This window comes from Girardinichthys multiradiatus, chromosome 7 (assembly GCF_021462225.1).
Source record: "Girardinichthys multiradiatus isolate DD_20200921_A chromosome 7, DD_fGirMul_XY1, whole genome shotgun sequence".
Classification (NCBI taxonomy): domain Eukaryota; kingdom Metazoa; phylum Chordata; class Actinopteri; order Cyprinodontiformes; family Goodeidae; genus Girardinichthys; species Girardinichthys multiradiatus.
Window position 1 is genome coordinate 3445269 of NC_061800.1, and position 27737 is coordinate 3473005.

General features: G+C 44.8%; 2 protein-coding genes across 4 annotated transcripts in view; one reads left to right on the forward strand and one right to left on the reverse strand.

Annotated features, from left to right (window-relative positions):
* fer1l6 (fer-1 like family member 6) overlaps positions 1-27737 on the forward strand; it is a 101639-nt gene that overhangs the window by 22103 nt on the left and 51799 nt on the right. The window contains exons 10-15 of the mRNA XM_047370648.1: positions 7508-7609; positions 7705-7795; positions 7890-8007; positions 8129-8357; positions 14229-14337; positions 16392-16629. Coding sequence (XP_047226604.1) covers positions 7508-7609; positions 7705-7795; positions 7890-8007; positions 8129-8357; positions 14229-14337; positions 16392-16629 — 887 coding nt within the window. The remainder of the gene's footprint in view (positions 1-7507; positions 7610-7704; positions 7796-7889; positions 8008-8128; positions 8358-14228; positions 14338-16391; positions 16630-27737) is intronic.
* LOC124871093 lies at positions 424-27617 on the reverse strand. Of its 3 annotated transcripts, none has more exons than XM_047370093.1 (8): positions 27126-27617; positions 6945-7103; positions 6103-6169; positions 5939-5989; positions 5458-5556; positions 5209-5340; positions 1631-1708; positions 424-1499 (listed from the first exon to the last, which is right to left on the reverse strand). In XM_047370093.1, the coding sequence occupies exons 3-8, from the start codon at positions 6137-6139 to the stop codon at positions 1324-1326; spliced, it is 573 nt and encodes a 190-aa protein (XP_047226049.1). In that variant the 5' UTR covers positions 6140-6169; positions 6945-7103; positions 27126-27617; the 3' UTR covers positions 424-1323. The 3 variants fall into 3 exon arrangements, with proteins under 3 accessions (XP_047226049.1, XP_047226047.1, XP_047226048.1); XM_047370091.1 differs by having other exon boundaries at positions 6107-6169; positions 6273-7103; XM_047370092.1 differs by having other exon boundaries at positions 6103-7103.

Genomic DNA, 27737 nt, shown 5'->3' on the forward strand with positions numbered 1-27737 from the left:
TGTTGCGCGGTTCTCTGTGTCTACTGAAACATGATGAATTACGACAGATTCTTTGACAGCCTGTACAGGTTACAGGATTGCTAATTTCTTGCATACATTTATATGTCTGACACACTGAACAATAACCTTCACAATGGTGTGTGTTTGCATTCTCATAGCTGGTGTAACAGTAACCACAGACATATCTGCAACCCATAAAACCTTTGAGATTTTTTATCCCATAGTAATGACCTTGAAATAATAGCAAAAACAGAGGGTTTGAACAATCAGGGAAACTGGTCTCAAATTTACACAGAGCTGTAGAGCCTGTGGTTCTGTGAAACACTACAATTTTTCTCTTCAGAATGTTTTTAAATTTACCAATATCACTAAAAGTAACTGCTGTCTGCTCATCGAGGCCTGCCTGATGCTGCCATCTCCTCCCCAGTTCTACAGCACAGTCATCCGTAAGCTCAGGGTCAGAGACGTGTGCGAGGCAGATTGCAAAGCATAACTGATTATCGGTATTATTTATAACATACAGATGACGCATTTTCTTATTAATTAGTTCACTGTCTAACGTTCCTGTAGCCTTACGTTTCACCCCTCCTGCAGGCTCATTAACAACCTGAAGAACAAATTCCAGGTTATTATCTACAGGTACATCTGCATTCGATTGTATTAAATCATCTAGAAAGTTCTCAAAAGCAGGCAGGATCATATTTCCATCATCTGTAACAGTAAATGTGACGTGACAATTGAGATTTTCACCCCCTAATTCCAGCTGCGCAACGTCGTTACGTCTGGTTAAAGATCTTGCGGCGTCGGCTAATTCAATGAGAATATGCATGATGTTTGTATAGAATGCAGCTAGATCCGGAACGTTCCCCGGACAGGGTGGCGGGATGGTAAAAGGTCTCCTTATTTCATGGTTATTAAAACATTCACGTTCAACAACCGCTGGATGATCTCACCCTATTTGATCAGAACTGACCGCTATCTCCTGATTGAAATGACCCCCATGCTGATCAGCATTGTGTGATGTTGTAGGATTTTGTAAGTCAGCTGATTCATTTTGCTGAATGCTGAGTGGAGACGGTGCTCTATTTAAATCTTCAAGAGCCTGATTGATTAAGTTTAAAAAGTCACCGTGCTGATATTCATTGTGGTTGTTAACAAGAGATGCTTCATCCTCTAAAACATGTGCAGGTATAGGGATTTCGTTAAGCTCAGTTACTACATTTTTTATTTCATCCAGGCCAAGTCTGATTCGGTTATCCATTTATATGAGCATAAGAAAAATCAAACAAACCTACAGAAAAAAAAAACCCCACAGTGATCACTTCAGTTTAAAATCCCCTTGATGTCACCAAACTGCTTCTGTAACAGAATCAGAAATGCAGCCAGAAGCGTTAAAGATGAGACCTTATTTCGACGGATCCGTGCGGCTGTAGAAACTTTTTTTCTGCGACGTTGATGTGCAGGTCTGGAACCAATCTGTCCTACCATCAACGTTACCTCTGTAAAGAGAATGAACAACAACAACAAAAAAAAAAATATATATATATATATATATATATTGAAATAAACAAATTAAAGCTGAAAAAAGGGGGAATTCAAATTAATTCAGTAGGTATGAATTAAAACGTACCGCTCATTAAACCTCTCACGAGGGTCGCCCTGGTATGCAGAACAGAGAGTCGCTGTCTTTTGGCCGGGGTTAAATATTCTGTAAAAAAACAGAATAAAATAAAGTTACCTTATGCTGCGCAGCACAGCATTCATAAATAAACGATAATAGTTTTAAAATAAACAAGTTTTTTAAGGTGAACCGTCACCTTAACGTGGTGGAGGGGTTTGAGTGCTCAAATGATCCTAGAGGCTATGTTGTCTGGGTCCTAAATGCCCCTGGTAGGGTCTCCCATGGCAAACAGGTTCTAGGTGATGGGTCAGACAAAGAATGGTTCAAGAACCCCTCATGAAGAACACAATATCGAGGCACGTGATGTCGCCCGGTACGGCGGAGCCGGGGTCCCACCCTGGAGCCTGGCCTGGGGTCGGGACTCGTCGGAGAGCGCCTGGTGGCAGGGTTGCTCCTCGCGGGACCCGGCCGGGCCAAGCCCGAATGAGAGACGCGAGGCCATCCCCCAGTGGGCCCACCACCTGCAGGGGGAACCGTGAGGGACCGGTGCAAAGAGGATTGGGTGGCGGACGAAGGTGGAGACCCCAACGGCCCGATCCCCGGATGCTTAGGCTGGCTCTAGGGATGTGGAATGTCACCTCGCTGGGGGGGAAGGAGCCTGAGCTTGTGCGGGAGGTCGAGAGATATCGACTAGAAATAGTCGGGCTCGCCTCCACGCACAGCGTGGGCTCTGGAACCCATCTCCTTGAGAGGGGTTGGACTCTCTTCTACTCTGGAGTGCCCACGGGGAGAGGCGGCGGGCTGGTGTGGGTTTGCTTGTTGCCCCCCAGCTCAGCCGTCTCGTGTTGGGGTTTACCCCAGTGGATGAGAGGGTTGTATCCCTGCGCATTTGGGTTGGGGAGAGGTCTCTGACTATCATTTCAGCCTACGGGCCGAGTGGTAGTGCAGAGTACCCTGCCTTCTTGGCGTCCCTGTCGGGGGTGCTGGATAGTGCCCCTCCCGGGGACTCCATTATTCTGCTGGGGGACTTCAACGCCCACGTGGGGAACGACAGTGACACCTGGAGAGGCGTGATCGGGAGGAATGGCCTCCCCGATCTGAATCCGAGTGGTGTTTTGTTATTGGACTTCTGTGCTAGTCACGGATTGTCCATAACGAACACCATGTTCAAACATAAGGGTGTCCATCAGTGCACTTGGCACCAGGACACCCTAGGCAGGAGGTCGATGATCGACTTTGTTGTCGTATCATCAGACCTTCGGCCGCATGTTTTGGACACTCGGGTGAAGAGAGGGGCTGAGCTGTCCACTGATCATCACCTGGTGGTGAGTTGGATCCGCTGGAGGAGGAGAAAGCCGGACAGACTCGGCAGGCCCAAGCGCATAGTGAGGGTCTGCTGGGAACGCCTGGCAGAGCCCTCGGCCAGGGATGTATTCAACTCCCACCTCCGGGAGAGCTTCGACAAGATCCCGGGGGATGTTGGAGACATAGAGTCCGAGTGGACCATGTTCTCTGCATCTATTGTCGATGCTGCTGCCCATAGCTGCGGCCGTAAGGTCTGCGGTGCCTGTCGTGGCGGCAATCCCAGAACCCGGTGGTGGACACCGGCAGTAAGGGATGCTGTTAAGCTGAAGAAGGAGTCCTATCGGCTGTGGTTGGCTTGTGGGACTCCTGAGGCGGCTGACGGGTACAGTGAGGCCAAGCGTGCTGCGGCCCGGGCTGTGGCAGAGGCAAAAACTCGGGCCTGGGAAGAGTTCGGTGAGGCCATGGAGAAGGACTACCGGTTGGCCTCGAAGCGATTCTGGCAAACCGTCCGGCGCCTCAGGAGGGGGAAGCAGTGCTTTGCCAACACTGTTTATAGTGGGGGCGGGAGACTGCTGACCTCGACTGAGGACATTATCGGGCAGTGGAAGGAGTACTTCGAGGATCTCCTCAATCCTGCCATCACGCATTCCGTGGTGGAAACAGAGGCTGGGGACTCGGGGTTGGACTCTTTCATCACCCAGGCTGAAGTCACCGAGGTGGTTAAAAAGCTCTGCGGTGGCAAGGCTTCGGGGGTGGATGAGATCCGCCCTGAGTACCTCAAGTGTCTGGATGTTGTAGGGCTGTCATGGTTTACACGCCTCTTCAAGTGCCTCTGGACTGGCAGACTGGGGTGGTGGTCCCCCTTTATAAGAAGGGGGACCGGAGGGTGTGTTCAAACTACAGGGGGATCACACTCCTCAGCCTCCCTGGTAAGGCCTACGCCAGGGTATTGGAGAGGAGAGTCCGACCGATAGTCGAACCTCGGCTTCAGGAGGAACAGTGTGGTTTTCGTCCCAGCCGTGGAACACTGGACCAGCTCTATACCCTCTACAGGGTGCTCGAGGGTTCATGGGAGTTTGCCCAACCGATTCACATGTGTTTTGTGGACCTGGAGAAGGCATTCGACTGTGTCCCTCGTGATGCCCTGTGGGGGGTGCTCCAGGAGTATGGAATCGGGGGCCCTTTATTAGGGGCCATCCGGTCCCTGTACGAGCAGAGCAGGAGTTTGGTCCGCATTGCCGGCACTAAGTCGGACCTGTTCCCAGTGCATGTTGGACTCCGGCAGGGCTGCCCTTTGTCGCCGGTCCTGTTCATAACTTTTATGGACAGGATTTCTAGACGCAGCCAAGGGCCGGAGGGGGTCTGGTTTGGTGACCAGTGGATTTCGTCTCTTCTTTTTGCGGATGACGTGGTCCTGCTGGCCCCCTCTAGCCAAGACCTACAGCATGCGCTGTGGCGGTTCGCAGCCGAGTGTGGAGCGGCTGGGATGAGGATCAGCTCCTCCAAGTCCGAGGCCATGGTACTCGACCGGAAAAGGGTGGCTTGTCCTCTTCCGATTGGAGGGGAGTTCCTGCCTCAAGTGGAGGAGTTTAAGTATCTCGGGGTCTTGTTCACGAGTGAGGGAAGAATGGAGCGGGAGATCGACAGACGGATCGGTGCGGCTGCCACAGTAATGGGGGCGCTGTGCCGGTCCATTGTGGTGAAGAGAGAGCTGAGCCGAAAAGCAAAGCTCTCAATTTACTGGTCGGTCTACGTTCCTACCCTCACCTATGGCCATGAACTTTGGGTCATGACCGAAAGAACGAGATCACGGATACAAGAGGCTGAAATCAGCTTCCTCCGTAGGGTGGCCGGGCACTCCCTTAGAGATAGGGTGAGGAGCTCGGCCATCCGGGAGGAGCTCGGAGTAGAGCCGCTGCTCCTCCACATCGAGAGGAGCCAGTTGAGGTGGCTCGGGCATCTATACCGGATGCCTCCTGGACGCCTTCCTCGGGAGGTGTTCCAGGCACGTCCCACCGGGAGGAGGCCCAGGGGACGGCCCAGGACACGCTGGAGGGACTATGTCTCTCGGCTGGCCTGGGAACGCCTAGGGCTCCCCCTGGAGGAGCTGGAGGAGGTGTCTGGAGAGAGGGACGTCTGGGCGTCTCTGCTGAGTCTGCTGCCCCCGCGACCCGGTCCTGGATAAGCGGAAGACGACGAACGAACGAACGAAGTTTTTTAAGGGGGAAGTTAACCCCTATAACTTTATTACTTGTAGGTTTATAAACGAATTTTTATCTTACTCCGAATCTGTGCGATAAAACCTCCAGATTTCGCTTCTTGTACAGGACCGATGCATTTCTGTTGAACGCTGTCCTGATCTTTGAAAAGTGACCTTCTGGTAGACGGCCTCAGTGTCGCATCTTTGGGTGTATCTGTAAACAGATTTATATGATATTTTATTGAACTATGCTTAAAATACACACATATATATATATATATATATATATATATATATATATATATTGTTGTTTTTATTTATTTTTACCCACCTTGCTGCTCGACAGCTGATGGCAGTATTCCAAGTTCGGCTTTAGTTTGCTTGATCAGATCAGCTGGTGCTGTTTCTTCCAGAGAGTTCTCTGTCGAATCTGTAAACAGTTTTATCTGAGGTTTTAAAACAAGTCTCTAATAATGCACATTCACCCTCAAAGAAAACAAATAGTTTTTAGGGCTTACTTTCTGGCCCGGGAGCAACTGGTAACTTATCCAGTGTGTTTTCAGGGGAAATAATGATAATTGGCGGAGGGGTATTTAAAGATTCAGCTATAACTTCTTTGTTAGAAGAACGTTCAGATGTTGTTGTTGGTATTTCTTTTTTGAAAATAATTTGCCTTCTCAACTTTGACTGTCGATTCCAGCCGCTGAATTCTCCAACTTGATCATTCGGGTTTACCTCTCTCATCAAATCTATAAATTGAAACATTGTCAAGGGTTAACTATAAAATATTTTTGCATTTAACATTTACTTACCATATTCTGATTGTGTCAAGATGAAATCCTCAAGGTCATCAGTGGTGGGTTCTATGACAAAGAAACAATATATATATATATATATATATATGTATATATATAAAACAATATTAGAGAACATTCACATGCATTTAATGATTTCTTAAAGATGAATACTTACTTACCTACTTTTAAATATGTCATTGTACTTCTGTGAATCATTAGAAGCAGATGGAGCAATTTCTTCGTTTTCTGAAATATGCACCGACATATGTTTCTTGTCAGTACTGGTATTTTCAATGTAACAAGCTTAAACTAGAGTTCTACTAGTATTTTCAGTGTAACAAGTTTAAACCTTTCTTAGTTGTACCACACTTGACGCTTGACGATGTACACAGCTCTGATGTCTCTGCTCTGACTACTGTGAAACTAAACCTGATTTTTATTGCCAGCACACTGAAATGCAAAAAAAGAGGTCCAATTACCATATTGGCTATTCATTGCACTGTTTCTTGTGGACATAAGTCAGTGATGTCTGACATGGGGACGCTGTGTCTGTAGACTTTACCAAAATCAAAAACTAGAATTTCCTTTTAGAAGCACGTATTAGCAATGAGAAACCAGCAAACTTTGATATTCATCAGGCCCTGGGGGTCTCACCTGTTCATGAACCTATGTATGTCCTCTTTTTGGAGGGGGACTGAGAGAGTTCTAATTACTTTATTGCCCTGTGTCACACACTTGGTCAGGAAATTGAATCAGAAGGCCGAGGGGTGATGTTGACTGGGAGTTCACTTACAGAATAATTGTTTCAGTAAGTCCCTGAATAACCATTGCTCTAAGATGAAAAGACAAAAAAAAAAATGTTTTAGAAAAGCTACAGGTAACTTAAATTATTATTCCTTTTCCTAAAATGGATTCTCTCATGATTCAAAACAAACACATCATCGCTAGAGTCAATTTATAACTTGGAAACAGTATACTGAGGGTTCGTAACGTTTTTCTGTTAATTTCATATTTGTCTTACCTATTTCTCCTGGTTTCCAGTCTGTTGACGCAGAAGTGGAAGGTTTGCTCGTTCCATCGATGTAGGGAAGCACAATCTTTATTTACCGGCAGAGCCACTTCTTTCCATTGAATGACCCTGGTAGAGGTGGCATCTGAGGGGAGCTGCTACATTTACAACCTGACCTCAAAGTGGAAGAAAATGTTTGACTAAATTTTGTATACGGGCAAAGCCATTTGTTGGTAGACTTCACAACATAAGATGCTTTGATGCGGGAAGACTGTGAAGCAAAGGCAATACAACTCAGCCTTATAGAGCAAAGTGTTTGGAAGGTCAAATGTAGAATCCTCGATATTCATTTGACACACTTCGTAATTAAGTCCATAATTAAACTAAACACAGGTTATGGTTGCAGACACTCCAGATAATACAAAAATGAACCAGGTGGGTTCTAGAACTAGCATCTTCTTGTTTTACCATATTAACTTTAAAACATGCTTGAGAAAAATCGGCTGATGTTACACATCTCAATGAAAAACGATGATCAAACAGCATCAGTGTAAAGTGGTGTTTGTTTCGCTCAGGGTCGCACATCCACTCAGAAATCTTCAGCAGACCCAGTGTGGAACGAGCAGATTGTCTTCACTGAAATGTTTCCTCCATTGTGTCAGAGATTAAAGATCCAGGTCTGCTACTACATATTTATTTACAGTTCTGAAAAATGGATTTAAATGTACACTGGTACAATTTCCTTATAATTTTAGAATAATTTTCCTTTTAGGTTTGGGATGAGGGAAGCATGAATGATGTTGCTATAGGAACCCATTACTTTGACCTAAGATGTATCTCCAATGAACAAGATGGTGACAAAGGTGAGGATAAATTAAGTGAGAGATGAAAGCAGGCCCAAAAAGATATACCATGGATTAATCATGGTGATTTGTTTTTTTTTCTTACTGTTTTCAGGGTTTTTACCAACGTTCGGCCCAGCTTGGATTAACCTGTATGGCTCAGCTCGAAACTTCTCTTTGGGTGATGACATGGGGGAACTTAATGAGGGCATTGGCGAGGGAGTTTCCTTCAGGTTCAAAACAAAACATTATTCTTCTTCACATTTTAACTAAAAGGAAGAAAGAAGTGCCTCATTTACCTGAAAAAATTATTCTGCTCACTAACATACACCTAGCTGTGTCTTTTGATTTTAGGGGAAGGGTCTATTTAGAGCTGGCGGTGGAGATCCTGTCTGGGGGCACAGGAACGGATTCCAAACTCAGTTGGATGATCAAACCTGTGAAAGATGCAAAAGCAGGGAGAGCTGGTGGGAAGGATGCAAAGACTCCTGTAGGAGGAGCAGGAGGAGGGACAGGGGCAGCTGAGGATGACAAAGGCAAAGCAGGGGCATCAGAGGTCCTGCCTGTTGATCCTCCTCCAGTGGTAAGAAAAAATATTTTATTGTTCCAGAAAAGGATGATACATTTGAGAGCACCAAAATGAATGGCATTCCTGCTGTGTTTTGCTGCTGATTTCTGTAACAAGTGACTAAGACACTGTTATACAGTGTTATATTCAGTCATTTGCAGAAAACAGAGGTGTATTTTAACATCTGTCACCCCCACTCATCTGCACACACATATTTTACAGCTGACATAACCACACTGTTTAACAGCATCTGCCATGTACGACATTTACCTGCCGTGTACTACCTTTAAGCTGCAAAGGCCCAACCGGTGCATCTGGTTCAGGTGGATACAGCATGTGGCCGGAACCGTTGGCTCTGTAATAGGGAATCTACATCTGTTTGGTGCAGGTTAGTTGTAGCTCCCTCAGTGGTGGACTGTGGGGACACCCGCTTCAGGCGGCTGGCATGCCACCTGAAACTGTCAGCCAAGCAAAAGGTTGCTGGCCCCAACTGTTCCGTGATCTGCTGCTTTGCAGAGTGGGATGAGAGCAGCTTGCAGGACCGATGGCATCGCTTGGTCCAGGCGCAGTCTGACATTACGTACATGATGCGTTTTACCTGATGCTTCTTGTTAAATTGCTGCTTCATGCAGCATTGTTGCTGTGTTACTCTGTTCCCCAGAGAGGGCGGCGCTGGATGGAGGGCATAGGAAATAGAGGAAGCTGAAGCTCACGTCCTAGCATTAGGAGGGCTGGAAAACACCCTGTCGTAGTGTTGCTCTGTAATGAAGCAGAGTGCTCCACAGTGCTGATGAAAATGGGAGGCCATCCATCACGTGTGCCCATTCTTTAGAGTTTGTTTAAACCCATCTACACCACTGTTGGCTTAAGGGTGATATAAGGTGGTTCTGAGGTTTTTGATTCTACTTTCCTCCAAGGCAGTGAAGTCAGCCCAGATGAATTGGGGCCCCCTTATCTGTGGTCGGGCACACCACAGTAGGAAGTCGGTAACCACACCAGTAGTGACAGACCCAACAGATAGAACCTTGTGCCATTTGGAATAGACGTCATAAGCCACCAGGAGGATGCATTGGTGCTGTAAGACTCTTTAGAGTTCACTACAGATGTCCACCTGAATATGGGTCCACGGAGTTGATGACCATGGTTGGGGCTGCAGCAGTAGGGACGGGTCAAACATACCACCGGTGATGCAAGCTGTGCAGTCTTTTACCATCGCCTCCATGTCTCTGTCAATTGCCTGGCCACCAGACGAGGTCTCTGCAGTGTTGGATGCATAACAGGTCATGAACGTGGGGCTCTGCAGGTCAGAGTGGGCAGGCACAAGTTGGGAGGAAAGCTGCAATTAAAGCCAGCAGGCAGACGGCCTACATTTCCAGGTATGATGAGAGCTGCACTCGGCAGGAGGGCCCAGGGAGGTGCAGAATGGCATCAACATTAGAACTGAGCGAACTCAGACCATCAGCGATCACAAACTCAGCGATCACAAACTCAATGACAGGTGCTGCAAAGACGCACTTCTCTCTATTCAGTGTGATGTTGTGGCAAGCGATGATGTCAAGCACCACAACTTGACAACCGCGCCTTTGATATCGACAAAGATGGAGTCCATTACCTTCTGGCAGCAGTTGGAGGCAGAGCTGAGGCCAAAGGGCATCTGTGTGTAACGGAAAACACCTATGTAGATCACAAAGGCAGCGAGATTGTTGCCAGGGTGGGGTCACCATCAGTATGGTGGTGTCCATGTTGCCTGTCACAGAGAAGCCCAGAGTACATTGGAGGTTAAATCCAACGAGATTGCCGGGAGAGTTCTGGAGTCATAGCATACAGAGAAGGTGACCGTGCCATTGATTTTAGTAAGTCAGTAGCCATACAAGACCTCCAGGAAAGAGGTGCCGGACCTTGGACTTGCTGAGCAGACGTGGCGGTTTCCAACAGTAATGGCAGATATACGCCATCCAACTCCACCATGCACCACTAATACTGCTTGGCACTGGAGCCCACAGAGTGGGTCTGGCTTGATGAATAGGATGAGTAGTGCCGGGGATTTGTGGGGGCAGGCACAGAGCGGCACACATTGGGGAAGTGGTGCAGTTTACCGCAGAGCTGGGATCTCTGTCCCCAAGCTAAGCAGGTTGGTGCACATGTGGGATGGGAGGAAGAACCACAGTTTCAACTCAATTGAATTAAATTCAGTTTAGTTTTATTTACATATCGCCAATTCAAACACATTGTCTCAAGGTATTTTACCAAGTCAATTCAATCGAATTGTACACATTTCAAGTCAGGTACATGCATTCTAACTAATCCTAATTATCCAACAGTGCAGTCAGATTCAGTTTATTATTCAAATTGGTTAAAAAGTTTTTTCTATCTAAGGAGACCCATCAGATGCTCTGTTAGGAATATATGGAACAATCAGATCTCTGATGTATGATGGAGCTGATCATTAAGGGCTTTATATGTGAGGAGGAGAATTTTAAATTCTATTCTGGATTTAACAGGGAGCCAATGAAGGGAAGCTAAAATAGGAGAAATATGATCTCTCTTTTTAATTTTCATCAGAACTCTTGCTGCAGCATTTTGGATCAGCTAAAGGCTTTTAACTGCATTTTGTGGACATCCTGATAGTAAAGAATTACAACAGTCCAGCCTTGAAGTAACAAATGCATGCATCACTCCGGATAGGATATTTCTAATTTTGGCAATGTTCCGGAGGTGAAAGAAGGAAATCCTAGAAATTTAATTAATATGGGATTTAAATGACATGCCCAGGTCAAAAATAACACCAAGGTTTTTAACTTTATTTCCGGAGGTAAGTTTAATGCTGTCCACATTAATTGATTGACTAAACAGTTTCTTTTTCAAAGACTCCGTTCCAAAGACGACAACTTCTGTCTTTCTAAAGTCACCCAGGTTTTTATGTCTTCAAGACATGACTGTAGTCTATCTGACTGGTTGGACACATCAGGATTTATGGATAAGTAAAGCTGAGTATCATCAGCATAACAGTGAAAATGTATCCAATGCTGCCTGATAATTTTACCTATTGGAAGCATACAGGGGTTGGGCAATGAAACACCTGTCATTTTAGTGTGGGAGGTTTCATGGCTAAATTGGACCAGCCAGGTAGCCAGTCTTCATTGATTGTACCAGTAAGAGCAGAGTGTGAAGGTTCAATTAGCAGGGTAAGAGCACAGTTTTGCTCAAAATATTGAAATGCACACAACATTATGGGTGACATACCAGAGTTCAAAAAAGGACAAATTGTTGGTGCACGTCTTGCTGGCGCATCTGTGACCAAGACAGCAAGTCTTTGTGATGTATCAAGAGCCACGGTATGCAGGGTAATGTCAGCATACCACCAAGAAGGACGAAGCACATCCAACAGGATTAACTGTGGACGCAAGAGGAAGCTGTCTGAAAGGGATGTTCGGGTGCTAACCCGGATTGTATCCAAAAAAGATAAAACCACGGATGCCCAAATCACGGCAGAATTAAATGTGTACCTCAACTTTCCTGTTTCCACCAGAACTGTCCGTTGAGAGTTCCACAGGGTCAATATACACAGACGGGCTGCTATAGCTAAATCTTTGGTCACTCATGCCAATGCCAAACGTCGGTTTCAGTGGTGCAAGGAGCGCAAATCTTGGGCTGTGGATAGTGTGAAACATGTATTGTTCTCTCATGAGTCCACCTTTACTGTTTTCCCCACATCCGGGAGAGTTACGGTGTGGAGAAGCCCAAAGAAGTGTACCACCCAGACTGTTGCATGCCCAGAGTGAAGCATGGGGGTGGATCAGTGATGGTTTGGGCTGCCATATCATGGCATTCCCTTGGCCCAATACTTGTGCTAGATGGGCTTGTCACTGCCAAGGACTACCGAACCATTCTTGAGGACCATGTGCATTCAATGGTTCAAACATTGTATCCTGAAGGCGGTGCTGTGTATCAGGATGACAATGCACCAATACACACAGCAAGACTGGTGAAAGATTGGTTTGATGAACATGAAAGTGAAGCTGAACATCTCCCATGGCCTGCACAGTCACCAGATCTAAATATTATTGAGCCACTTTGGGGTGTTTTGGAGGAGCGAGTCAGGAAGCGTTTTCCTCCACCAGTATCACGTAGTGACCTGGCCACTATCCTGCAAGAAGAATGGCTTAAAATCCCTCTGATCACTGTGCAGGACTTGTGTATGTCAGTCCCAAGACGAATTGACGCTGTATTGGCCGCAAAAGGAGGCCCTACACCATACTAATAAATTATTGTGGTCTAAAACCAGGTGTTTCAGTTTCATTGTCCAACCCCTGTATATATAGTGAAGAGAATTGGCCCAAGCACCAAACCCTGTGGTACTCCACAATTAATCCTGAAGTTTGAAGATGATTTATCATTTACATGAACAAACTGGAATCTGACAGAAGAATAAGATTTAAACCAGCCTAACGCTGTTCCCCTGATCCCTACAGCATATTCCAGCCTTTCTAAGGGAATATTGTGATCCAATGTATCAAATGCAGCACTGATATCTAAGAGGACAAGTACAGACACAAGTCCATTATCTGAGGCCATAATAATATCATTAGTGACTTTCAGCAGAGCTGTTTCAGTGCTATGATGAGCTCTGACGCCTGACTGAAACTCTTCGAACAGGCCATTGCTGTGTAAATGCTCACACATTTGATTAGCAACTATTTTCTCAAGAATTTTAGATAAGAACGGAAGATTGGATATAGATCTGTAATTTTTTGAGTCATCTCAATCAAGCGAAGGTTTCTTAAGTAAAGATTTAATTACAGCTACCTTAAAAGCTTGTGGTACATATCCAGAAACTAAGGATAGATTAATCATATCTAAAATGGGGCTGGTAATCAGAGGGAACACTTCCTTAAATAATTTGGTTGGGATTAGGTGTAACATATAAATTGAAGGTTTAGATGAAGCTAATATTTTTGATAACTCGGGAAGCTCCACTGGATCAAAGCAGTCCAAACACAGATCAGGTTCTACAGTTACCTTCAAAGCTGTCTGACTTACTGAGGATGAAGTAATCATGTTTGGGAGTATACCAATGATTTTATTTTTTATTAGAATCAATTATATTTAAAAAGAATCCCATAAAGTCATCATTGCTGAGAGCTAAGGGAATGGATGGCTCAACAGAGCTATGACTCTGTGAAAATTTAGCAACTGTACTAAAAGGAAACCTAGGATTATTCTCATTATCTTCTATTAGTGATGCGAAATAAGCTGTTATAGCTTGGCGAAGTGTCTTTTTATACAACAGTAGACAATTTTTCCAGATTAAGTAGGAGTCCCTGAATTAAACCAGGTAGCAGGTCTACTATGAATAATTACCTTCTTTTTCCGTATATTACCGTGTACTACAGACAAGACTGTAGCATACAGAACCTATTTGAGAACCTTTTGAATGTTTTCAAATGCAAAGGAATCCTTTCATAGCAGAAAGTTACTGGGAAAGAAAAAGCTGCAGACAAAACATGACAATTAGGGAATGGTTAAGTTAAGAACCAAAATAGTGCCACAGTTCAAGTTAGGAAATTATCAGTATAAGATGAAAATCTTTGTAAAAAACAAAGATCTATATTGAATGCTTTGATCTATAATTGTTACCTGTTCCTTAGGTAGTGCTTCAGTTTAATGTTTTTTTAGAAAACCTTCCAGATGGGAGGGTAGTTTGTGACTTACTTTAAGAAGTATTAAACCCATATTAAAATGCTTCTAGGTATGTACATGTAATGGTAATGTTTGCTTAGAGTTGCTTCTGCATGCTCAAGTGTAGTTCTAGAATAAGGTCTAAATCTAACTACGTATCTCAGAAAGTAATGTAAACTGAAACAATGCTATTGTTTCTTTGTTCAGCCAGCTGAAGGTGACAGTGAGACCTTCCTGCTGTTTGGTTCATTGTTTGAAGCCACAATGATTGACCGTAAGATTGGAGACAGACCGATCAGCTTTGAGTTCTCCATAGGTGAGTTCCTATGGAAAAAAGAGCTATAAAAAGTAATTTTTCTCCATTGATATATATACCTGAGACAAGAAGTAAGGGAATTGGTGTTTGGTATTTCTTTGTTGTAACAGGAGTAATAAACCCCACTTTCTGGGGACGAGCATTGACCTCTTGGAGAGGAGAGGTTAGTCTGTGAGAGTGGAGATATGAGATTTGCTCTCATTACCGAATTACATCTTATTGTTTCTCTGTGCTGAGATTAGCCCTAATAGTGCCAAGCCTTCTAATAACAGAGACCCCCACCCCCTCCAGCACCCACCACACCCCGCATCATCATGCTGCCTCCATCAAAAACTCTTTGGCATTGGCAGAGAGGATTTACCAGAGTTTTCATTTCATGAGTGCAGCGCACATACTGAACTCATGTGGGAGCTCAGTATGTGATGCTAAAACCACATGTAACCTCTATGTTACTCAAATTGTATAACAACCACACCTATGATATAGGCTACTATCAGAAGATAGGAGAGGAGAAGGACATAAAGACGCAAAGTATATTTTGGTGCAAGACTGTACCATATATTGTGAAAAATAAACAGACAATAAACAGAATGGCCAGTCATATACAAAACACGGTTGGTCAATTCAGAATTAATTAATCAGTTCAAAGTTACTTCAATTAAATGCAATGTTTTGAATATTTTCTTTCTGAATGTAACGCAAAAGTTCAGATTTGTACCCAGATGCCAGGACGTAATTAGCTTATAGGCCCAGTGTAATGCCCAGAGAGGGGAGAATTGTCAATTGGTATTGAAAACGGAACGAGAGTATAAGTGGATGAACTGTTCAGCCAAATGTTGTTGAGAGCAGAATGAAAAAAAAACAAGAGGGTGGCTGCTCAAGGGAGTTTTCTACCAGACCAACAAAGTGGAGTAGGTTCAGTTCATTTGAAGTCCAGGGGAAATTCATCAGGCTGTTATCCTGGAGAGTTGATAGGGCTTCTAGCCCGCCATCAAAACCTGACCTATATAAAAAGGACAGGACCAATTAAGTTTCCAGAGCACACAAATCATCACAAACATTACAAAAATAGCCATGCTAAATTTGACAAATTAACAGTATAACTATCGATATAAACTGTTCAGAAAATATAAATTCAGCCTGAATCAATGATATATCTCTCTTATATCAAAATATTTCACAACTCAAATAACAAAAAATAAAAATCTGCATCCATAAATTCATTACATGCATAGCATCAACAAATATTAAAGTTTTGGATGTTGCATTAAATTAATTACATTCAGCAAATTCTCACATGTCAAATAGTAAATAAATAAAGGTTTAACAGTGACATCAATTTACAGTATTAGTTATATTCAGGAGAAACAGGCATAGAAGACCATGCCAACCACTCCATACAAACGAGTGTAGTGACTAGGCTAGGCTAACCCATAATAACGGATGGGATTTGAGCTAATGCTAGCGTGACTAACCAATTCTGTAGTCAAAGTCACATTTAAAGAATCGATCTATCGCTCTATGGTTCAGGTAGTTGGCTCCTATAGTTAAATATCAGTTCACATTAGTTTTAGTCACTTTTGGATGATGTAAATAGCACAAAATGGCAAACATGCCCACAGCAGTGCCGTGTCAACAACACCCCTCTTGCTACTACCGATAGCAATTTACTACCAGTTCTTATTCCTTTTGATTTGCTGCGCAACATTACACTGACAGCGTGACGTCATGGGGTAAATAATTACGAGGCCCAATTGGAAGAGATTTATTCAGAATGTTTTATAATATAATATATACTTTTATAATATTATCAGAGTATTTTCACTCGGGTTACACACAAATGGATTTTCCCAACAAATATGGCACGATTTAAAAAAGACTTTAAAAAGTGCACGGTTTTTGCACAGATGAGATTGTTATGACATATAAAAAATGCCAACACAAATGTACGGACCTTCTGTGCCTAGTTGACACATTTGAGATCCAGCCCTCTGATCTATTTTGTTTTGCTGACAAGCTAAAATTCCCTTCTTCACCTGTGTTTCCTGTTTCAGGTAACCATGGCAATGTCTTGGAGTCTCCAGGCCAAGCCAGTATAGCCAGTCCTGCAGTGTCTCGGAGGAGAAAAGCACTCGACATCCCGGACACTAGTGATGTGTTTGGCTCCTTCCCTCTCATCCCCCTTCCCACTAGCCCATCCTCACCCCTCCTATCGAAAGAACCGTCTGACACAGGTGTATCCTCTAAATCTACTACACCTCCAGAGAGACCACTCATCGTTGAAGGAAACAGGTGGATTTTCTTTGAATATACTCTTGAGGTTGTCTTCTGTTTTCTGTACCATACTAACTTTATTCATAGAGCACTTTACACAGCCACAGGACCAAAATGCTTTACACAGAATAAATGAAACAGCAGTCACATCCGACAATGGGTGGGGCTGAGCCCACCCATTCAAGAATTTGGGCCCGTCCAAGACATATTACAGCGCCCGTGAAGATTAAGTTGCAACTACGCAATGTATTGACCCAAGACAACCAGCAGAGGGTGCTGTAGCCTATTAAATGGGACTTTTGAAGGCAGTGAAGAAGACACTTAGAAATTGTAGATGCCAAAATGGACATTAGAACTTAACAAAAATAGAGCAAATCTAATACTTCACCAGCGGCAGCAAAGGTTGGAGCAGACCTGTTAGTTAGCAAGGCAATGCAACCAGGCGCTATGGCCGCAAGCACTTCCGTTCCTCCGCTTTGCTCGCAGACACTACAGTCGCCGCAGCCTGCAGTGTCAGACACTCCACCACCGGAAGGCAGTAGCAGCATGCATCTCACATATACAGATGACCTTTGGGTGGATAAACCTAAACAAGTGCGCCTTGAAAATTATCCTGACATTCTTCTGCATGGTACCAAAACAGATCATGGTTAGAATATTCACTAAAAAACACATGCAGCATACAGTTTTTTTCTCATACGTCATCATCTGACTTAGCATTTAAAGAAATAGGCTTCACAGATTGGAAACATGCCTTAGAAAAAGATAAAGGACTGAACAAGCATGACTCCTTTAAAAGACCTATTGTGTGAGGGCCTTTGGAAAGAGAAAATGATGCGCATTGAAACTGGTTTCAAAATCACAACTCTGATGCAAGAGCAGCTGACCCACAACAGATATTATGTGAGATCAATCATTGGCATTCTGACTTTTTCTAAGCATGGGAATCAATGGGACAGACTGGCTGTGGTTTATTCCGATCTTTGTTTAAGTATACCATAGAAAAAGACCCAGAGTTGGCAAAATTAATGCCTGCTATGCCCAGGAATGCAATATACACACGCCATGAGTTTCAAAATAAACTCCTGCAACTCATGAGTCAACTGGTGACTGAGCATATTGTTGAGGAAATAAGCAACTCTTTTTACAAAGTTAAAGCGGATGGAACCAGAGATCCAACAGGGTCTGAAAATCTCTCTATTGTACTACGCTTTGTTGATGACACTTATGCTATAAAAAAAGAGTCTACTGATAATTGCAACAGCAGAAGCAGGTGATGCTAAAACTCACACAGACACGTATCTTGGAAATAAGAAAAGCTGGCCTGACGACAGACAAAAAAATCAACCTATCTTATGTCAGGGAAACTGAGTGGGGTTCAAGCACTCCTGCAAGAGGAACATGGCAGAGAAATCCCATATGTGCACTGCTTTAATTATCAGTTTCACTTGGTTATAGTTCAAGCTCTAATTGTGCAGAAGATTCTGGCAATTCTTGAGCCACCTAACAGGATGGTACAGTCAGAAGAAATGGATCCCCAAACAGCTGTCCAGCTTGTGAATAGTGCCACGAAGTGCATTTTGGCCATGCGCACTGAAGAAGTATTCATGGAGTTGTGGAGTGAGTGTGGTGGAAAAGAGGCTACTTACAGTGTCAGCCACCAAAGCAAGAGAAAGTGCCGTGCTAGAAGAAGCCTAAATACATAATTACTTTGTCTGTCACGTTCAGCGGCCAGAACCAGAGGCGCTGTCCTAACTGTGGGACGCTCCTGATCGCCCTCCCGCCTGGAGGACTGCATCCTCTCTCCACGGCAGCTGCCACGGACGACCTGACACCAGCTGTTGCAGGTTCGAGAACCATGGCGCGCTTTTGCGCTCGGGGGCTACGAGAATCACTGAGAGCTGTTCCTCTCGGACTCGATCCAGGAGCCGCGGGATCAGAGGAACTGCAGGAAAAGCGTAAAGGAGAGTTTTTGGCCACGGGCTGTGAGCAAAGGTGTCCACTCCTAACGGGGGATCCTCCCATGGGCTCCGTGAAAACCACAACTGGCATTGTGCGTTCTCCCGTGTGGCAAAAAGATCCACTGGTGCTTTCCCAAATCTGCTCCAGGTCTGATCAATCAGCTCGGGGTGGAGACTCCAGTCCCCTGGACGAGGACCACCTCTGGGTATGATGTCCGCTCCTCTGTTCAGGACGCCAGGGATGTACACTGCTCTGATGGAGAGCAGGTTCATGCGTGTCCAGCGCAGCAGCCGCCTGGAAATGTTTAGCAGCTGAGCCGAGCACACACCTACCTGGCAATTTATGTAGGCTGCTGCCACTCTGTTGTCTGTGTGGATCAGAACATGCTGATCCCGCAGCAGAGGAGCAAAGTGCTGTGTCACCTTCCACACTGTGAGAAGCTCCAGCATGTTTATGTGGAGAGACATGTGGTCTGGCCACTGTGCTCCCACCGCCTGAGACTGACACCTTCCTCCCCATCCCGACAGGAATGCGTCTGTGAACACTGAGACGTGTGATGCAGGTCTGCTGAGGGGAACTCCCTCTGACAGGATGCGGCGATTTCCCCAATGGGCCAGGTCGGGTCCCACTGAAGGAGGGACTGAAATCATCCGCCTCTTCTGACACACAGGATCTATGCACAGGTGGATGAACCATCTCTGAAGACGTCTCATATGGAGCAGACCCAGCGGAACAACTGCGTGAGCTGCTGACATCATTTCGAATAATCGCATAAGTGACAGAGCTGTCACTACGCTGTGAGGTTTGACATGGCGGAGAAGTGCTGACAGCGCCTCTGTTCTTGGGTGTGAGAGCCGGGCTCTCAGTGTGGCAGAGTTTAACTCCCCCCCCAGGTAAACGATCATCCGGGATGGGAAAACAGAACTTTTTTGCCAGTTTATGGAAAACCCCAGGACTGTCAGATGTACAGCGCCTTTGTCTGCACCGCCGCTTCTTCTCTGGACCGAGCCAGCAAAAGCAGGAGAACGAGCGTGGGGCGAGAGAGTAACCGAACGGCAGGCAGTTGTATTGATATGAGATCCCCTGATAAGCGAAACACAGATATTTGCGGTGTTTCGGGATGATGGTGATGTGAAAATAAGCATCCTTCAGATCTATGAAGGTGAACACGTTGTTCTGGCGAATGTTCTCCATCACCTGTCTGACTGTCAGCACGTGGAAACGTCTCTCCATGATCGCTTTGTTAAACAGGGACAGATCGAGAATTGGTCTCATTCCTCCTGTTTTCTTGGGAACCAGAACATTTTGAGAATAAAACCCTGTGTTTTCCTCCCCGAGAGGAACCTTGGAAATTACATTTTTTATCAGGCGTTCCTGCAGTTCTGACATAAGTGCGGAGCGGAGGACTGTCTCCAAAATCCCTCTGAATGGTGGGGGGTGTGACAAGAACTGCAGCGTGTAACCTCTGCTGATCAGTCTGTCCGTCCACCTGTCCAGGGAACATACGTGCCGCCACTCTGAGTGATGCTATGAGAGTGGGCGTGCATTTATCTGCCGTGCCATGGTGCTCATGGATACAAGCCAGGCTAGAGCCCCTACCGCCGTTACCCGATTTGGATTTTGACTGGAGGTAACCAATGGGGGGCTCTGATGGAAAGGGCTGTAAACCAGTCTCACCAGGGGGATATTCACCCAGGCTCGCAGCTTGGTGTTCAGCGGGGCCATCACTGGTGCGCCGCTTCTTAGGGAGCTGCTTCTGTGCATCCTCTGTGATCTCACCCGCTGACAGCTGGGGAGGACAGAAGGGAGAAGGCAGCAAGCGCAGCTCTACCGAAGCAGCATAGGATGCTTAGAAACTGTGACATCGCGGGGCCTCTTAAACAGATGTTTAAAAGGTTGTCATTTGTAGCGGAGGATGTGTGTGAGGAATGCACTGCGGGATCATACGATCTGGCTGAGCCGGAATAAAACTGGAAACTTGCTCTTAGAGAAAATTCCGTGTTTTATTTCAAAACAATCAGCAGTTTTACACACCCCCCACCCACCAGTCATTTCTTAAATCTCCACCGTGACTCCTGCGGAGGGTTGGACCAGGCACACGCCAACTGCCGACCTCTGCAATTCTGCTGCGGCTGAGTAGAAGGAGCAGTGGGCGGAGGAACTCAGGGAGCTGCAACAGCGGCCGTGGAGGGTCTCTGCTGATGCCGCTGACCACGGCTATCCCGCCAGCGGCCGGTGGTATGGGAGGAATGGACGCCGGAGCGACTAAGAGACCCATGTCTCCTGACTCGTTCAAGCTCCTCTTGAGAGGTCTGCATCTGCCCCAGCAGAGACTGGAAATGAGGACCGAACCGCCCATCCGGACTGATCGGTCCCTCCAGTAACTGTCTTTTAAAATCATTGGGAATGGAGGAGGAGAACCAAAGCCACATCTGTCGCTGTAGCAAGGTCTGCCAGCCAGCGATGCGGGAGGGGCACACAGCCGACGCCGCACAGAGGTTAAGGATGGTGTCCGCAAAGTTGCAGAATTCCTCCACATCTTCCAGTGGTAGCTCCATCTCCCGAGCCTTCTTGGAAATGGAGTAGGCTAAGAAGGCGGTGTTGTTTGTCGCAACAGTGACCTGAGTGGCACACTGATGGGAGCGATTTGTCAGTCTGGCTATGATCTGATCGCTGGGGGAGGGTGGCACAGGCCGTCGTCCGACACGCTGGGCCGACCTAACCCCAAAAACTGCCGACAGACTGGGTTCCAACGCAGGAACTGGGGGAAAACCTTGATCCGTCAGGGACTCCACCCTCGTGATGGGTGTGAAGGTGGAGACTAGCGCCTTCAGCTGAAGTGGCTCGGCCGCCACTCCCGACAGGTAAGCAGTTACCGCAAGGAAACAGGGCCAAACCGGATCTCGGGGAGTTGGATGAGCTGGTGTGAATTTTCCCGCCAGGTAATCAGTCGGATGCTGGGCTAAAGGCGCGGGAACAGGACACCTTTAGCTACTTTAGCGATGATATCCGGCAGCGCGCTAACAAGTGCGCCCATCGCCAGAAGTGGGGTGGTCGCCGACATCAGGAGGCCCTCAGTTTGGACTGATTTTGCACCTGCCTCTGCGTCCTCCGTCCAGAGGAAGGCCGTGGAGATATCAATCGCTGTCTCCGGGGCGTAATCGTCTGATTCCCGCCCAGCATCGAAGATGCCCAATGTCTCAGTGAGGGAACATTGGTCCACTACGGGAAATTCCCCTTCTAGCGAGGAGATAATGGCTAGCCGCCGTTGCTTCTCCTCCGGAAGAAAACGCCTGCGGGAAGGGCAGGTGGACTGCAGGTCAGGGCTAGTTTTGCGTGATCTCGACCGAGCCAGCATTCGCAGATGGCATGCAGGTCGTAGCCCATAATGTAGACGGTATTACTGGCCGGGCAAAAGCGGATAGTGCCGACGCTAGTCATGGTATCAGTGCTATTCTTGGGCTGTCGCTGAAGAAAAAAATGGTAGCCGTTTGTCCAGTCTCACCGTAATTTATACGGACCGGGGTGGGGCCCACACAGCAGGTGGGTATGGACTAAAGTTTTCAGTGCTACGCTGCACGCAAAGGGATAGAGAAAGAAGGAGAGTACAGTACAGTACAGTACATTGATGGAAATTATTGCCTCTCTAATCCAGAAAGTACCTAATTCCTGGACCCTAAAAAATGAAACCCCTGCTTAAACTAACAGGAACCCAAATAAATAAAGCTGAGTTTGCTGTTGCCCGTCAACACATTTTAAAACATAAAGAGAACTTTACACTGCCAAATAATGCCTAGTGTCCTCATAACATTTAAGGCTGCCCTAACCTTTGGAGCCTTCACAGCCTTGTGTGAGAATTATTTTTCCACTTTGAAAAATGTGTTCAGCGAGCACATAAGAAGCATGTCACATAACTGGAAAGCTTGTTTAATTCAACTTGCCTTTGAAAAGGATCTGACCGGTAAATGCAATACAGAATGCAAGGTGTTAATGGAAAAAACAAAATGCACCTTAATAAACTCACTTAACAAGGAAAACGATGGAAATCAAAGTGACACTTTTATTAATTCTTGCAAGAATTGAGAACGGACAGAGGATACAACCACACCAGTGTCTCAGACTGCATGTCCTGCTGTAAACAGGAAAACACTGACTTTTTAAACCCTTCAAAGACTGAGAAAGTAGTTCACAATACATAGATAAAATAGACCTTGAGCATCAGATATCTAAAAGAGGTCAACACGATGTTAAGCCCCAGAGAGAAGAGAGGTATCTTCTCTTGGGTAAACAATTGGGTGCAAATTAACTTGTTCTATGTATTTTCACCACAGAAAATCCAATATTTGAGTTCGATGATGTTTATAAAGGATTTTCCACAAAGCTTTTGTTACTTGCATTTATGGTTTGTGCAAATCAAGTAAAAAAAAAAAAACAAAGCTTAAAAATATTTAGTATTTTTTTCAAAATGCAGGTCCTTCTCAAAATATTAGCATATTGTGATAAAGTTCATTATTTTCCATAATGTCGTGATGAAAATTTTACATTCATATATTTTAGATTTATTGCACACTAACTGAAATATTTCAGGTCTTTTATTGTCTTAATACAGATGATTTTGGCATACAGCTCATGAAAACCCAAAATTCCTATCTCACAAAATTAGCATATTTCATCCGACCAATAAAAGAAAAGTGTTTTTAATACAAAAAACGTCAACCTTCAAATAATCATGTACAGTTATGCACTCAATACTTGGTCGGGAATCCTTTTGCAGAAATGACTGCTTCAATGCGGCGTGGCATGGAGGCAATCAGCCTGTGGCACTGCTGAGGTCTTATGGAGGCCCAGGATGCTTCGATAGCAGCCTTTAGCTCATCCAGAGTGTTGGGTCTTGAGTCTCTTAACGTTCTCTTCACAATATCCCACAGACTCTCCATGGGGTTCAGGTCAGGAGAGTTGGCAGGCCAATTGAGCACAGTGATACCATGGTCAGTAAACCATTTACCAGTGGTTTTGGCACTGTGAGCAGGTGCCAGGTCGTGCTGAAAAATGAAATCTTCATCTCCAAAAAGCTTTTCAGCAGATGGAAGCATGAAGTGCTCCAAAATCTCCTGATAGCTAGCTGCATTGACCCTGCCCTTGATAAAAGACAGTGGACCAACACCAGCAGCTGACACGGCACCCCGGACCATCACTGACTGTGGGTACTTGATACTGGACTTCTGGCATTTTGGCATTTCCTTCTCCCCAGTCTTCCTCCAGACTCTGGCACCTTGATTTCCGAATGACATGCAGAATTTGCTTTCATCCGAAAAAAGTACTTTGGACCACTGAGCAACAGTCCAGTGCTGCTTCTCTGTAGCCCAGGTCAGGTGCTTCTGCCGCTGTTTCTGGTTCAAAAGTGGCTTGACCTGGGGAATGCGGCACCTGTAGCCCATTTCCTGCACACGCCTGTGCACGGTGGCTCTGGATGTTTCTACTCCAGACTCAGTCCACTGCTTCCGCAGGTCCCCCAAGGTCTGGAATCGACCCTTCTCCACAATCTTCCTCAGGGTCCGGTCACCTCTTCTCGTTGTGCAGCGTTTTCTGCCACACTTTTTCCTTCCCACAGACTTCCCACTGAGGTGCCTTGATACAGCACTCTGGGAACAGCCTATTCGTTCAGAAATTTCTTTCTGTGTCTTACCCTCTTGCTTGAGGGTGTCAATAGTGGCCTTCTGGACAGCAGTCAGGTCGGCAGTCTTACCCATGATTGGGGTTTTGAGTGATGAACCAGGATGGGAGTTTTAAAGGCCTCAGGAATCTTTTGCAGGTGTTTAGAGTTAACTCGTTGATTCAGATGATTAAGTTCATAGCTCGTTTAGAGACCCTTTTAATGATATGCTAATTTTGTGAGATAGGAATTTTGGGTTTTCATGAGCTGTATGCCAAAATCATCCGTATTAAGACAATAAAAGACCTGAAATATTTCAGTTAGTGTGCAATGAATCTAAAATATATGAATGTTAAATTTTCATCATGACGTTATGGAAAATAATTAACTTTATCACAATATGCTAATATTTTGAGAAGGACCTGTACATTTCCATGTCTCTTCAGTTAAAGTTGATTCACAGATGCCTTCAAGTTTCTAGAGTTAATGTGTTTTAAACACAATGATAATGCCTGTGCAGGGAGGCTAAAATACAGGAAATTCAATTCAATTCAATTCAAAAATATTTTAATCATTCCAAAGGGAAATGAAATGCTGTTGCAGCTCATATTATGCAGGTTTCTTCAAAGAGCTGTTGTAGATGCTGATGGCTATGGGCAGGAAGGATCTCCTGTAGCGGTCTGTCTTACAGCACATCTGAAGAAGCCTCGGTCTGAAGACACTCTGTTGTCAGTCTCATGAAGAAGATGCTCAGGGTTCCCTATAATGTTCTTCATTTTATGAAGAATCTTTCTTTGCACAATGAAAAATGTGGTTAAACTTTCATGTGCCTGTTAAAATATGTGTAGTATTATGTAGCCTCTGAAGCTAAAAGATTCAGAATCACTGATTCTTTTATAAAGTGCATTACAGTGACCCAGCCGTGGATTACTATTTCAAAATGCAGCCAAGAAAGAATTGGCTTTAGCAAGCTGCCTGGATTTAACAACTGCCCTGATGTGATTTTCTAACTTTAGTTCAGCATCCACTTTGACCCCTAGGTGTATAACAGTTGGCCTGATGTACTAGGCCAAGAGATCAACATCTATGAGGAGTCTAGGCGGAGCTTCAAAAGAACATCACCTTAGTATATTCTTACTGAATTTGAAGTTCACTGCCATCCAGGCTTTTGTCTCATACAGACATGAAAACAGAGGGCTTTGACAACTGGAGTACTTTTTCTTTAGCGGGACATATATCGGGGTATTCTACATAACAATGAAACGAGATCCCATGTTTTCTAAAAATAGAGCCAAGAGGAAGCAGGTACAGCGTGAAGAGGAGAGGGCCTCAAACAGAGCCTTGTGGGACCCCACGCAAGAAAGGAGCAAAGGAAGACACACGGTCACCAAGGCAGACACAAAAAGTATTTTTGGCTAAGTAGGACCTAAACCAGTCTAAAGATGTACTGTAATCCTATGGTCTACTGTGTCGAAACCAGCCGATAAATCTAAAAGCACAAGGATAACACAGTAATCTGAGTCAGTTGCTAAGAACAGATGATTAAACTTTTAAAAGGGCTGGTTCTGTACTGTGTAAAGATTTAAAACAAGACTTTATAACCTCTAAAATGTCCTGTTCTTTCAATAATGCCATTAATTGATTGTAGACTACCTTCTCGAAGATTTTCAAAATAAATACCAGTTTAGAAATTGGCCTTTTCAGCGACTACACCAGACACACTGCTATTCAAAAGGCCCTACAGTGAGGAAAACCTCTTTAAATAATCAAGAAGGAATAGCATGATTTGAAGAACTTGTTGGTATTAAATAACTGACCACCTCCTGCGGAGGCAATAGTCACTGGTTCAAAGCTGTCAAAACTAGCAGAGCAGGGCACAGGAACTGAGTGGTCATCAGCAGAAGGTGAGATCTGTGCACTGGTGGAAGGGACTTTCTCAATAAAAAAGTGCAAAACGTTTTCACATGCATCAACGAGGGTTGAATACAGTCCGTGTGAGGAGTATTAAGAATAAAATCGATAGTTTTAAACAAAACACAAGGATTGTGAACATTTAATATAGGTGCTTTCTTTTGGTGTCTTTCACTGTTTTTGTTAATCTTTTCATATTTGAAACAACACCTGTGATTTGTCAGTTTTCCATCTGTGCTCCACTCAGCTCATGTCTGCGACACTCTCCTGGCAGCCCGAGTATTATCATTTAACCAGAATTCAGACTTGTTTCTAGGATGCCTTATTTTTAATGGAGCCACAGAATTTAGAGCTGTATCCCAGGTGAAGTAAAATGATGAGCTGAGATCCTCATTGGATAAAAACTGACCACCAGTGGAAGAGTTAAAAACAAGACAGAGCGGAGCAGCAGCCCAGGGGTTAGCTTTAGTACAAGACAGGTTAATCTGAAATAAAACAGGCATGTTTCAGCAAATACTGGATCATTAATCACTGGGTTAAAAAAGGTAAACCATAAGATAAAACCATATCAATGGTTCTGCGTTTGACCAGTCACAGACTGCACAACATTAAGAGTCAATAGGGTTTAAAAAGGACTGAGCCATAGGTAAAAAAGGACAACACACATGAATATTAAAATCACCAACAATAAGAATGCAGTTTTAGTTTGGGATAATTTCCGCTAAAAAGTCAACACAACGTAAACTCAAAAAACATTCCTTCCTGCTAACAGCAATGATCTTACTGCAGAGTGTCTCTTTTTTAGTTAAATGACCAGAGTTGCACCATCTATCATTCACACAGTCAGAACCCCTCTTCTCTTCTTACTGCTCTGCTTGGTTTTGTCGGCCCAGATTAAATGAAAACCGTCCATGTTTATGTGTCCTGAGTTAGCATGGTTAGCCACATCTTAATCATCTACTTTGTTGACAAGGAATCTCACATTTACCATACTGATGGACGGGATTACGGGTCTGTACCTCCATCTCCGGAAGACTCATGCCAAAGTGTTTCCCACGTCTCTTCTTCATCAACCCGATGTATAATATCAGATTGCTTGGTGGGATGCGGCACAACAGAGCTACCGAAAGCTAACAGCTGATCTCAGGCGTAAACAATGGGAATGTGGCCCAAAGAAAATAAAAACAAAGTTGTCCTCAAAATTGTCAACTCCATTATATATACGCCAATGTGAAAAACAGGAACACACAACAGTTAAAAGAATAGCTTTAAAAAATAAAAACTCAGGAGAGAGTGGGAGCTGCTGAAACAGGCTGCCAGCTGATCGCAGTACCTCGGCAGTAAAAAAAAATGCCACTTTGTCTGTTTATTGAAGCCTTTATAACAAAATTTCTATCACTCCCCTCAATAACCATTGCTGGTCTCTTTGAAGTATTTGAACATTTTGTTCTGCGGAGTTTGCTTCATCCTTGAGATGACAACAAACTGATCAGGTGCTTATATAAAACAAGCCCTGCCAGCTCCTCAGGTCGATACTTAACTGATCATCATTAATTATTATCAAAGCAACGTCTGTAATCCTGTGGCATAAAAACATGTA

Coding starts and splice junctions, on each gene's coding strand:
- LOC124871093 (XM_047370091.1), bottom strand. CDS start 6,405: ATGGTAATTGGACCTCTTTTTTTGCATTTCAGTGTGCTGGCAATAAAA. Junction 5,990..6,106: donor GTACAATGACATATTTAAAA/GTAGGTAAGTAA, acceptor TCTTTGTCATAG/AACCCACCACTGATGACCTT. Junction 5,341..5,457: donor ATCAGCTGTCGAGCAGCAAG/GTGGGTAAAAAT, acceptor ATCTGTTTACAG/ATACACCCAAAGATGCGACA.